This window comes from Chelmon rostratus, chromosome 1 (genome assembly GCF_017976325.1).
Source record: "Chelmon rostratus isolate fCheRos1 chromosome 1, fCheRos1.pri, whole genome shotgun sequence".
NCBI classification, from domain to species: domain Eukaryota; kingdom Metazoa; phylum Chordata; class Actinopteri; order Chaetodontiformes; family Chaetodontidae; genus Chelmon; species Chelmon rostratus.
This window is the reverse complement of record NC_055658.1, coordinates 5,264,802-5,278,118: the sequence shown is the minus strand read 5'-3', so window position 1 is coordinate 5,278,118 and position 13,317 is coordinate 5,264,802. Positions and strand designations below refer to the sequence as shown.

Genomic DNA, 13,317 nt, shown 5'->3' with positions numbered 1-13,317 from the left:
TATACAGAAAAATAAAATAGTACCTCAAATAACAGTCCTTGTAAGTCACTGAGGAGTTCTGACAGCGATATTTTTTTAAAGGTGATTAATCAGGGTCATCAGGACACATTCCTGTGCACACACTCTTCTGGTAGCTACATCTGAATGAACTTTCTTCTGGTGTCTACCGTGCGTGCGTGCGGCCATGTGACACGCCGGCCGGAGTTGTCCAGCCTCCTTTTTTTTTTTTTTTGACTCCCTTGCAGTTGCGTGGATCGTATTACTGGCTTGCTCTCCCCGCACCGCTGAGCCCACCGCCTCTGCACCAATCACAGCCTGCCTTTACCTACGCGCACATGCATGCACGGACGCACAGACACAGACCCTGACACACACATACACACGCGCGCGTCACGTACGCGGCGATCCATCGCTCCGGTTCTCCGCTGCCTTCACATGCGTTCCCGACGACTCCGCGTAGCGCTGGCTGCGCCAACATGAGCGGTCGCCCCGGTACCACCTAAACGTCTCGCCGCCTGACTGACCCAGAGCCGGGGAGAGAGAGAGAGACAGAGCTAGAGAGAGAGAGAGAGAGAGAGAGAGAGAGAGAGAGAGAGACCATCTTTCCTCTCTCACAACCCATCTTCCCTTGGCGAGGAAGAGACCGCAGCGCCAGCCGTTTCTCTCGGCATCTTTTCTTTTTTTTCCTCCACCCCTCCTCCTCCTCCTCCTCCTGCTCTTGCTGCATCCCTCCGTTATTGTCGCTCTACCGGTTTTAAGGAGAAACCGGAGAGCCGGGTCGTGATTTTGTGGAAATACATTTTTGCATATTTTTTTCCCTGCTGGGTCTTGGTAGCGCGCAGTTGGTGCGCGCTTTTGCAAATTCCGGTGAATGGTGGATTTGGCAAACATGGAGACCGTGGAGAAGGAATGCGGGGCCCTCGGGGGTCTATTCCAGGCGATTGTCAACGACATGAAGGTAATGCTTGTTTTTACGTTTCGCTGCATCCATGATCGTGGTTTAACGCATGTGCTCCCTCCCTGAGAATGATCATACAGCCTAATAATAGCTGAGCTGGTGTCTCGGTTTCAAATACACGTTCGAGGTGTCTGCACACAAACTCACACACACACACCTCTATGAATAAGCTGATAATAACAATGGTTGTGTTTCATGTTGAGATGGAGCTACGCACCGTTTTTTTGGCCGTGATGCGGCGGCCCGGTGGGTTGTTGGTGCGAAACCCGCCCCATCCTCCTCCTCCCTGAATATTGGCTGCGCATGTAAATGTCAATGCATCCGTTATCGGACGGACTTGACGTGACGCTCAGTTCCCTCACCCTTTCAAGGATCAGGACCACCACACTCACGGAGCGCACTCACGGGGCTCTCGGTGCGTCTTGCGATGATACGCAGACACTTTTGTTTGTTTTGTATATTTGAATAGATTATTTAGGAAGGCCGGGGCTCCTGTGAAAGCCCCGTGTAGGTGGCCGGCACCTCAATCAGCCAGGACCACCATTCATCTCGATGGGTTCATGAAGCAAATTGGCACATTAGAGAGGCCTCCAATCAGATTAATGTCCGATGATGGAGCTATAGGTCTATTAGACTCCAGCTTTGACACATTCCGTTACATACCCACCCATGTGGACCTGGGTAGACAATTGCTCGAGATGCTTCATCATAATCATCATCATCCTTATCACAGTCACGGTCGTCTTGGCTTTCCCTCAGCTAGAACGTGCCTGTATGTGACTGTTGCATGTTCAGCCTCACTGGACCTCCCTTTCCCGCTTACTGCGCGTCTCCATGAGAGTGCAGCGTCATTGATTTTCTGTCGGCCTGATCTGGCAGCAAAACATGAAGGCGTGAGAAGCCGTGCAGCCGTCAGACACCCAGCCTCCCCGCCTCTGCCTTTCTGTCTCCCCGCTCTCTCTGCCCGCCTGTCTGTCTGTCTGCCTGGATGATCGGTCTGTCTGTCAGTCAGCGGCTCTGCAGCCTGATGGCTCCAGCATGGCACTTGCAGCGGCTGCTGCCAGGCTTCGGGGGCTCAGTACCCACCCATGCTAGATGCACTGTGTTCACTGTGCTGCTGTGAGATGCTTTGGATGAAAGCGCCCATCAAATGGTTCATGATGCAGTCTCTGTCAATATGTCTGCCTGTCAGACGCCCATGCAGCTTTCTGTGCCTGCCTGCCTGTGATTCCCTGCCTTCCCTCTCTTTGTCTCTGCCATGCTAAATATTGTTGGTGCAGAAATGCAGAGGTTGACTGTTACATGGTTAGCAGTGGTATCTGTAATTGTTTTGTCCACTGGAGATTAAATTTTCATGTTTTATTGCCTTCTATATGACCCCAGATGTAGAGGTCATGGCCAGGGCTTTATGCTCATTTGGCCATAAGGGAAGATTATTGGCTCTCTGTTGTTCCAGTGAGACATGTGGGAATAAGGGAAACGGATACACAAGTATGATCCTAGATATCAAATCAATACTAATCCAACAAGAGCTACATGGATCGAAGAATATTTCCAATGGTAAAAAAAAATAGACTCATTTCAAATCAGTTTATTCTGCATTTCACATTGCACAAGAGCATTTTAAAAAAGAAGACTAAACACTTCCCCTTATTCTGACCCTGCTACACCTTCCATAGTTCACCCCGTTAGACCACCGCTGACCATCACCGTCCCGCTTTATGACACAGGCTTTCTGTTGAAAATGTGAAGTCTACAAGCCCCAAGCTAAGATAATTATTATTACATTGTATGATAATTTTTTTTTTTTTCCAAACATAAGAAAGGCCCCTCTATTGCCAAATAGGACATCATTGTTTTCATAGACTGAGTAGTGCCCCTCATAAGTAGGCAGTGAATCTCCATGTGTAAAATGCACCTTTAGGGTCAAGCGCACAGTCAGAAATGTGAACATCAAGTACTGCAGCATCGTAGTTTTTGGATTGTAGCATCAAAGAATCAAAATGTTGGTTATTAATCAACAGGAGTAACAAGATCCATGAAAGCACAGGTCAGACTGCACAATGTCAAGTCTAACATGTTGTGTTATGAGCTATATTTTTTATCCTTTTTGAGTCAGTCTGTCACTCTGCTCTTTCAAAAATGGACATGTTGTATGTTGTGGACTTTTAGATCTTACACTATAAACCAATTTATATGATGTTGTTTTTTTTTCTGGATTTAAGATTTCTGTCATTTGATAATTGTTATATTTAAGCTACTGCTATCTAAGACAAATACCAAACTTGGTTTATCTGTTTAAGGATAACAGATAAGGATTTTCAAATCAGCAATTAATTGATCTTCTAAACTGTTCAGGAGGTGCTGCTTTAATTTGTCTGATGTGACAGTAAATTTAATGTCTTTGAGTTTGTCTGTTTGTTGGTCGGACAACACATGCAGCTTCATGACATCACTTTGGGCTGTGGGAAATTGCTACGGGAACAAGGATTCAGTTTAACTTAAAATGAAGAGACAGGAATGATTTCTTCGGCTGTAACAACAAATTAAACAATCAACCAAGTTAAATGAACTCGTCTAAATGAATTGTAAATGAAGGTGTGCTCAGCGGCGTTGGTGTCATGCTTATTGTCTGCAGTGCCTGGACAGTAGACGTGGCAGTGATGAAGATACTCAGCGTTGCTTGTCCTGTGTTTGGAAATGAGCAGTTCCAGCTGCACGGGCCATTCTTCTGGGTTTTGGTAAACAGATTCTTCTGAGAGCGTTCATGGTGGGAAGCAGCCACCGTGCACATCATAAATCAAGGCAGTTTCAACGGTTCCTGCTAATGGAAAATCGTTATTTTGTCAAATACAACCATTCTGAGATGATAATAGACTTGTGAAGCTGCTCATCCCTATGAAAACCACCTTGGTTGCATGGCAACATCAGCACCTATGACACAGCATCTGTACCGTTTTCTCACCAGAGCAGAGGATGTGGGCAGAAAGTGAGAGGTCCACAGACATATCGTGGTACTGTGAGCTGTTTCAGCACATTTTTCCACTGGGACAGAAAGCTGCATCTCATCTGATTGTTGTTAAATCACCTCGGGTAATGGTCTATTCTTAGAGGCAGTGTTTTTGATGGGCACTGTTTTGCATACGGACGTTGCTGAATTGCTCCCTGGGCTACAGAACAGCATGCTGTCACATTGTACTTTAAAGAAGCCTGCTCCCCCTTCTCTTACGCTGTTTCTGTTTTCATCTGGTTTCTAATGGTCCTCTTGTTTATGTTATCCAGCTCACTCTGAGGTATATGGGTCACTACAACCTGTGCCAAAAAAACACTGCTGCCCTAGTCTGGGATGGATGAATTCCTGAATCCCAGAGGAGACTCTGAATGAACGTCAGCGAGTGGATGAGAATCATTGAGTCATCAGACCTCAAATTCAGTTTGACTCAACAGGAAACAATGTGGCTTCAATCATGTTTATGGCTCAACAAAGAAGAAGCGATTTGTCAGAAGAAACACATGGATTAATAGTTTGTCTCCACTGATTCCTGGAAACAGGACAGCTTTGGTTACTAAGTAGATGCAAGACTTGGGCAGTCACACAGTCACTGCAGAGAAGGCATCTTTAAATACCCAAACCGTTACAGTCCACATGATCTGTGTTCAAATGCACTACTGTATGTACGCTTAAGGTTGCTGTGCACCAATAACAGATGTGACTATTCAAATATCTAGGAATCAGATATCATTCAAACGGTTATCATACTGTAGGTCTGACAGAAAACTAACTTGCAACCATTTTGATTGTTAATAATAATTATTATTTCAGTCGTTTTTCAAGCAAAAGACCAACCCCCCCCCAAAAAAAAACAAACAAAAAAAACTTACGGTTCAACCGTATTGATTTGCTGCTGTTCTTGGTCATGTACGATAGTGAACTGAATATTTGGTCAGACAAAACAAGCAGGTACTGTGATCTGAATTTTTCACTGTTTTCTGATATTATGCAGGTTAACTGATAATAAAAATAACTGTTAGTTTCAGCTCTTTCAATGGCTCTAATCAAATACAATGGCTTGACTTGAGTTTCTCTAGCTGTACGGTGGGGCTGATACGATATGCGTTTCTCCAGATTGGATACAAACACAATACTTGGGCGCTGATTTGAGTTTTATTGTGATTTGATATTACGATTTATTGCGGTTATTATTCTTGAGTTAGTAATGCTGAATAATGACCAGAACAAGTACATTATGATGTCACAGTGAATTTGACCTTCAACCTTTTGGATATAAAATTTATAAAAGGTACTCCTGAGATACTGCATTCACTACAATGAGATGGAATGAACGTGAGTACGTACATATGGACAGCCCAAAAATCTAATGCCTCGGACCATGGCTGTTGCCAGCATGGAGACGATGCTAATTTACTGGTAATCAATGTATATAATATATGTAATCGATTCAGGAATCAAAAGAATTCCTGCTGTTTTTTTTATTACTTTTATGTCCTGTTGGTCAAAGCAGTTCTGACACAGAAGTCCACTCAGCTGCAAATCAACATCGTAGAGGCGGAATGAGAGGGATTTATTGGTTGTGCTTTGCAAGGACATAATTCAAGCTAAAATTCTGGGGGGGGGGGGGGGGGGGGGGGGGGGGCACAATGAGACCTGGAGGCATGAGGGTCTTTCCCAGAATAAAAAAGAAAATAATAATGGGTTTTCTGCTTTATATATACTGTATATATACACAAGGACTTTGGGGGGATTATTTTAAAACTTCACAAAATCAGTTTTTATAACTCAGTAATCTCCCGGCCTATAGTCGGGTAAATACTCTACATTTATTGAGAGATTTTCATGTCTGTTATTTGTGCAGTTACAGTCTTTGAAAATGACAGTCACTTCTACACTAGCCTCCAATATTCTAGACAAAGAGCTAAATCTTGTCTTCTTCACCACCTTCACCTATTCTCACTAGCCAGATATCTTGTGTGTCGTGTGCCCCAGCTTGAATAGGCATGTCTGGTGGATTGTAAACACAACATGCACTGGTGGCCTCTCCCCACTGCCAATTGGATGTGTTCTCGGGGTCTGGCACCAAGTTGCTCCATTTTTTATCTGCCCTCACGCCCTGCACACTGCTACACATCCACCACCCAAAGATTAAATAGGAAAATACAGGCGTAGTTCAGGGTCTCTGCAGATACAGGCACCACCACACACTTCTAGTGGGTTATAAGTGCTGATCAAGAGGGATTGTTCTTATATGAGTCTAAACATTTTCTTAGGAAAATTGTGTTTATTCTGCCTTTATGGGGTTTATCCCAACTTGTTATAACACTCCACTGATTGCACTCCTATTTGTTGGACTTCAGATAGACAAGAAAAATCTAAATTCCACACATTCCTCTTGTCAAAACCAGATGCCTACAATCATGACGTGCGTGTGTAAAACAGGTGGAATTCCCCTTTACAGATATTTCTAACATGGTCTGAAGTGTAGTTTTCTGAAACCTTCAGAAACCCATTGTAGGACTTCTGAAGTGCATTGCTACTGCCACATCCTTGCTCCATTTAGAAGTGAGCTGTCTTACACAATGATGCCATAGACATGTTGGAGCTGGTATGCCACCTTGTCATCCCAACTCATTATATGGTTTCATCTGTGGACCTGATACTGGTTTTAGATGTCATGCATGCTCCTGTTCACATCAAGAGCCAAGCTAAATGCTGCTGTCTGCCACTGTCAGCAGATTGAATCCATGCTGTTTAGAAAGCACTTTTTCTTCCTCTTTTGCCATCATCTTCCTCTTCCCCCTCCTGCTCCTTGCCAGGCCCTCCCTTCCTCTTTCCCTCCTCAGCAGATCCTCCACCAAAGGCAACCGGTTACTCCTTGTGTGTCTGCTTTATGTATGTGAGCTGTGTGTGCATGATATATGCAAATTGGCTTTGGACTCTTTTGTGTTGAATAGAGCTGATAATTGTAAGTGAATAATGGTGCACAGTGGGAGCTGCAAAGAAGCTTTGAATAATAGTCCTGAAGTTGGTGGTTGCTGTGACTCTTCTTACTGTGTTTTAAAACAAGGACATTTGGCATTTGAAACATTGAGTATGAAATGTCCCCATATACTCTTACAGTAAATTGCATGTGTGTGTGTGTGGGTGTGTGTGTGCGCACATGTGCGGGCATTATGCAGTTGTCTACCAATGTGTATCCCTGGAGGCTATGTCTCGCAACTTTGTAGTGAATTACGCACCCACGCACACACACAGGTCACAGAGTAATGCGATGAGACGCAGAGGTCATGTTTACGGTCAGCTGGCTATATGGACCAGTGGTTACTGGGTAGCATTTTGTTGACAGTAGCAGTGGGATGGAATAAAGAAGAGTATGATTTCCTGGTCCCTTAAGAAACACGAGAGAAAGGCTTTTAAAGGCTTTTTAGTCTGTTTTCTGTTCCTTTATTTGCATAGGCTACTACTAGCTCCTAAATCACTGTGTAAAATACTGTGTGAAAAGGCAGTTTGAAGAGGGATGTGGTTAATAGATGTACATAAAATATACTATGCTTTGTCTGAAGTCTTAAAAACTCAAGCATCACTCTTATTTTTCATGTTTTTCTTGCCCTTTAATACAAAATTATTCACATAAAAGCACAAAAAAGTAAATTTTTAATGTTTTTGTGTTATGGTTTTATTAGTAATGAGATGTTCCACTCCATTTTGAGCTGGAACATACACCAAATAATCACATTTTCCCATGAAGCTTCAGTGATAAATATCACTGTGTTTAACAGTTTATTTTGACTGACTCTTTGTTTATTTCAATTGGTGCAGAAATGCCTTGTCATTTACACTGACAGGAAATATGATTTAAGCCATTTATTCTCCAAAATCCACAAACATTTGCTGTATGAAAACATACATTCACACAAAGTATAGGAGTCACAATAACTTTGGACACAAACACAAACTATATATATTTGAAAAAAAGGAAAGATAAAGGAAGAAACCATACACAGTGATTGAATTTGCAGATTGATGTGCAGACTAAATGAGGTGTTTAGAAGACATTATTTTTAGCTCTGGGATCTTAGGCATGTGACAGGCATTTGATATTAACAGACTATTGAATGAATGCATTTAAAATTACGAGTTGCTGCTCTAGTTTCAAACATGAGAAACATGAGAGTAGTGTCTCCACTTACAGACAGAGAGGGTTTCCCCAAAATCATCCAAACTAAATACTTTTCTGTTTCTGTTTCTGTACTGGAATCCAGCAGTATTCATTTTATTTATTTATCTGAGGCATTTTTCAGCTTTATTGGACAGCTTGAGACCGAAGAGGCAGACAGGAAATGGGGGGAGATAGAAGGGAATGACATGCAACAAGGGTCGCCAGTTGGAATTGAATCCGCAACCTTTATGCTGCCAAGGCCCCTTCAGGATTGCTGATTAATGTTATTAATGTTGCTCAATGATTCATAGCAAGGACTGCTACCATGTAAAACTATGGGATACACGCATTTCAGTTCTTCAATTCTTACACCTGTGGCCTTTTGCTTTGAGTTCAGCGGTGCAGAGCTGCCTCCTCGGAGTAAAGCCCTCCGCTCAGTTATGGTTTGAACCAGGAAGAGCCTCCGGCTTGTGTTGGCCAGCCACTTCTGCATTGCTTATATTCTCTGGCCATGACCATGTCTTACACCGCAGTGTGCGTAGCCAACCACATAACACAAAGCATAGACACAACCTTGTGTGTGTGTGGGTTGGTGCACTTGCAGTTCCACAGTAAGTGCACTGTGTCCATGAATGTGTCATCCTGGCCTCGCAGCAAAGCCTTCATGTAGATGTCTGCCTTGTGGCGTGACCTATGCTAAATATTTAGCTTTACAATGACTGTATTTGACAGGTTCAATTCCAGAAAGCAATTGAAGAAAGGAGAGTAAAATATAAAATGAAATACTGCCTGAAAAACTTTGTTGCTGCGGTGTCCTGATAGATTAGTGGCTAAGACTCCTTACATATGGCTGCAAAGTCCCTGGTTGGATTCCAGCTGGGGACCTTTGTTGCATGTTATACCCTTCATGTTCCTCATATATCTCGACTCTCTGTCTAATAAAGGCCAAAAACCCTTTCTAAAAAATGTGTCCATGTATTGGAAAATGAAGCATGTATGCAAAAACACATGCATTTTTAGTGTTAGTGTTTAGTTCAGACAACAACCCCACTGGCATCAGGCTTTCTTCATGCATTCTTTACAACTGGATATACTTCAAAAAAGAGGTGCACACAGACAGTGGATATGCATCTGGTTCTGTTTTGAATGCTTCAGATGTATGCATAGGCAGATGTGTTCACACATGTGCGGTGGGCATTTTGGTCAGTGCGCGCAGTCAGTCCTAAATTCTGGGCTGCATGTGGACGTGTCTCATGGACCTTTGCAGACAGGGACAGAGGAGGAAATTTATGTCAAGCTGACGCTGAAAGTATCATCTGCCCATCAGGTGTGCCGATTCCAGTTTAGTACACCTGTTTGTGCAATTTTTCCACTTATTTCTTGAAGACCCTCTCAAACCCTCTCAGACAAGTTGACAGTATGATTACTTTCATAATTGATTTATCTAAAACTTATTTGATCAATTGATAAATCAGCTGATAGTTTGACTTATAAAATGTTAATGAAAAATACCCATAATTCTAATTTCCTGAAGCCCAAGCTTCAAACTGCTTGCTGAAAATGAACTAATTTACATTTAAATACAAGGTAACAACAACATGTTAAAAATGAGACTCAATACTAGTGCGTGATGCAGTGAAAGCTTTTAAAAAATGTTGAACTTGTATGTTTTTCAGTGGAAACAGTGTTGGAGGCTTGTTGCCTCCTCATTAAAGTCGTAAACTGGAAAGACAAGAACAACAACAACAAACCAGGAGAACTGGAAGTAAACTGGTCAGTAACCTCACAGAGATGGCCCATTGTTGTCCAGCCCTTTAAAGGCCGGTGACAATTAAGTTCTGTAACTCTGGGCCACGCTGCAGAACTGAAGATCCTCTGTGGAGGCGTATCATTAGTCCAATCTGTGGTGTGTGTGGTCCAGGGGGCTTCCCACTGCACTGCTGTTGTTTAAAACAGAGGCCGGGTTGCGTGTCATCAGAAAAAAGGAGGGAAAAGACAAAGACTGCGCTCTCATCCTCGGGGCTCCTGCATGTCCATCAGGCGTCCATTTCCATTAATTCACTCTCAGCATCTATATTTTCGTGCAACAAGTAAAAGTGATGAGCTAGCGGGGACTTGCCATTGTTCTGGCATAAAATGAGAAACTCGTCAATATTTATTGTGGTGATTTGGTTGTATTTTGGACTTTTAAGGTTTCGGAATGATGGGCCGTCAGAACAATGGCACGACACCAAGATAGTGATGCTTTGCTTCCAGTGTTTCAGAAAAGGCTTTTTTCACAGCGCACATTTCGGCTGCTCACAGCAGCAAAAGCACAGGTGGCATTAAAGCGATTACATTAATGATGGCTCTGTTCCCAACAGGCCATCACGCTGACAGTGTGCCAGCATGCACAGTACAGGAAACCACAGCAGGAATCCAGCCATATTAATTCTGTTATTTACACCTGGGCTGTTCTACTGTGTGCTAGCTTAAATGATAAGAAGCACGTTTTCTGTTGTCTTTTTCATGCATGGCCCGTGAATGTGCGATTGGAGGGTAGCTATGGTGCTCTCTTATAAGGCTAATATCTCATTAGCTAAATTAACACAAACATATGTTAATGCTTAGTCCAATTTGGTGTGGTGAAAGTCATTGCGTATCCTTGCTAAATGGCTGGTGGCAGCCAACGTGCTCGCTTGTCAATAGCTAGTTAGTCAGCCACGAACCAGAAGGCCTGCCAGATAGAGAGCCAGGTAGCTTTGTTGCTAAACTGGGCAGTTGTTAGTTTTAGGGTTTGTACATGGTGCTTGAGGTGCTTGAAGTGCTTGAATTTGGGACTCAGAATGTATGCGGTCCTTCAAGCAAATACCAGTTCCTAAATGTTGTGGAGAAACATTTTCCTGATTGCAGTGACACAACTGAGCTGCAATTTAATCATAAAAGATGGTTTTCAACCAACTATCTGATATTTATTTGTATTTATGTTGTTGTTGTTGAAATGTGGCCAGTATTACAAAGCTGTAAGAATTAGCAGCCAGTTTAGAGTTTAAGTGTTCACTCAGCTTTTACCAGTGAACTGTGACGTGGACATTTTTTGTTATATACGTTAACCCTGCAGAAAACCTCTCAAACTCAAAGTGAATGGCTGTTTGTTTTTATTGTCAGTGCTTGAAAAAGTACTTGAAAGTCCTTGAATTTGACTTGCCCCTGTCCCTACGAACCCTGTAGTTTATTAAAGGTCAGTATTGGTGGCCTACCACTGACTGGACGCCTCTTTTTGGTTGCAACCTTATAAACCTGGGTGGTGTGTCACGGCTTCTATGATAGCTTTCTCCTTTTTTCGGTCTTCCTTCAAGGGGCAGCTCTAAGACAGTCCCAACTGTCCTGAAGACAAACTGATCGCTTTCCATTTTCCCTTGAGTCCAGCATCAACCAACAGCACAGGACACGCTGCATTTGTTTCCAAATGTCTGTGAAGAATTGAACAAGGAACAGTTTAAGCTTCCTTTTATCTCAAGAATTTCTTCAGCAAATTAATTGTGGAGGAAAAAAATCTATTTAAAGGTGCAAGACAAGGTGAAGAAGCAATCTAGTAGAAAGCTGATATGTAAGATCACAGAAGAAGAGGTGAGTAGTTTTGTGTGTCCTGCAGCTTAGCAGAAATTACCATCATTGACATGCATGGTTTTGTTGTTGACATGATTCAGACGATTTTGACCTTGAAACGTTTCATTGCAAAAACAACCACATAAAAACATTCGGCTCGCTTCATAAGTAAAAAGGTGCCAACGTGCCAGGCGAATCATAGGACGCGTAAAGGAGCACTCCCCCGTTAGAGCTCGTTAAAATCTCCGAGGTCGTTAGGGCCCCGGGGCTCGTTAGGGCCGGTGGAGATGAATGGGGCGGACTGGTCGTGGGAGGCGTGGAGGCTGCTGGGAGCCAGCCAAGAAAGCCTCTCTCACTGAGCCCTTTGTCAGACCTGTCAAAGCCTTCTCATCACACTCAGCTGTTCACTGTAAAACACACTGATCATTATGAACAGGCCAGGGACAGAGAATAACAATGAATGTGACAAATCAATATTCTCTTGTTCATTTCAACAAGAACCAACAGCATAAACAGAAAGTTCTCTGCATGCTGTCACATCGTCATTTTAGGAAGATATGTTGGCTTTAACTACGTATGTGTGTACATGTGTGGGGGAGGGGCGTTCATGATTATGGAATCAGACTGCAGACTGAGCAAGAGGTCATTTATCTGTAAGTGAAAATCTAGACTTATTTCCTGTTCATGCCAGAAGCTTCAGAACTGCACAGAATAGTGTAGCTGTAGAGAAATTCAGAGGAAAAATTACAATGCAGCATCTGCATTCAGCCATAAAGAAACTCCACCCCTCCTCACCATCATCACAGACAGCCTCTGCATCTCACAGCGTACTGTAGATCTGTGCAGTCCTGTCTGGCTTCCTGTCATGTATTTAAATAACTTCCCATTTACAGCTCAATGCATTGCACGATGGCCAAGCACAACCCAACATTTTCACACTGTGACATTATGCAACAGAAAAGTTCATATTAAATCATCTTTGGAAGCTGCTCCCAGCAGACAGAAGACAGATATTTATGCCTAGAGTTAAAGCCGGACTGATAAGTTAATATATTGTCAATTAGCATACTGCAGATTTATTGGTATTGGCCTGAAAGTTGGCAAATGAGTAACAAGCACATGTACACTACAAGCCACTCCTTTCACATCGCGCATAGTCCTTTGATCCACTGGTGATTCTTCATGATATGTAACTGTTAATAGTCCCAACACAAAGTGATTCTGGAGGTCCACAGCAGCACCATGAAAGCCACACGTTGTTGCAACCTCTATTAAATTAGGCTCAGAAATTGCTTTAGTTCCTCGTATGTTCTGAACTTCAACCAAATCTGCTCTCAGTGTTGAGATTTTGGGGCACATTCAGTCTCATCTGTTTAGGTTTCATCAGGATTAGCCCTCAAAGTTCCTCTCCTCCTTGACTCTGCATAGGTGTCTCTCTTAGTGCTGAAGGTCACAGTAACGGCTGTCGTCACTTACACTAAGTGGCTTGAGGGATGCACCTTGAGCGTGCATCAACAGCCTTTTCACATGATTGCAGCGGTGCAGATAATAACGACTTTCAGCCCAGCAAAAAGGGAGGAAAGACACAGCTAAGTG

General features: G+C 43.0%; 1 protein-coding gene across 2 annotated transcripts in view; it reads left to right on the top strand.

Moving 5' to 3' along the window:
* The first annotated feature begins 825 nt into the window (after positions 1-825).
* Positions 826-13,317, top strand: part of mtss1lb (MTSS I-BAR domain containing 2b) — a 74,942-nt gene continuing 62,450 nt past the window's right edge. For both annotated transcript variants that reach the window (XM_041941686.1, XM_041941597.1), the window contains exon 1: positions 826-958. In XM_041941686.1, the coding sequence (XP_041797620.1) occupies positions 872-958 (87 nt within the window). In that variant the 5' untranslated portion in view covers positions 826-871. The remainder of the gene's footprint in view (positions 959-13,317) is intronic.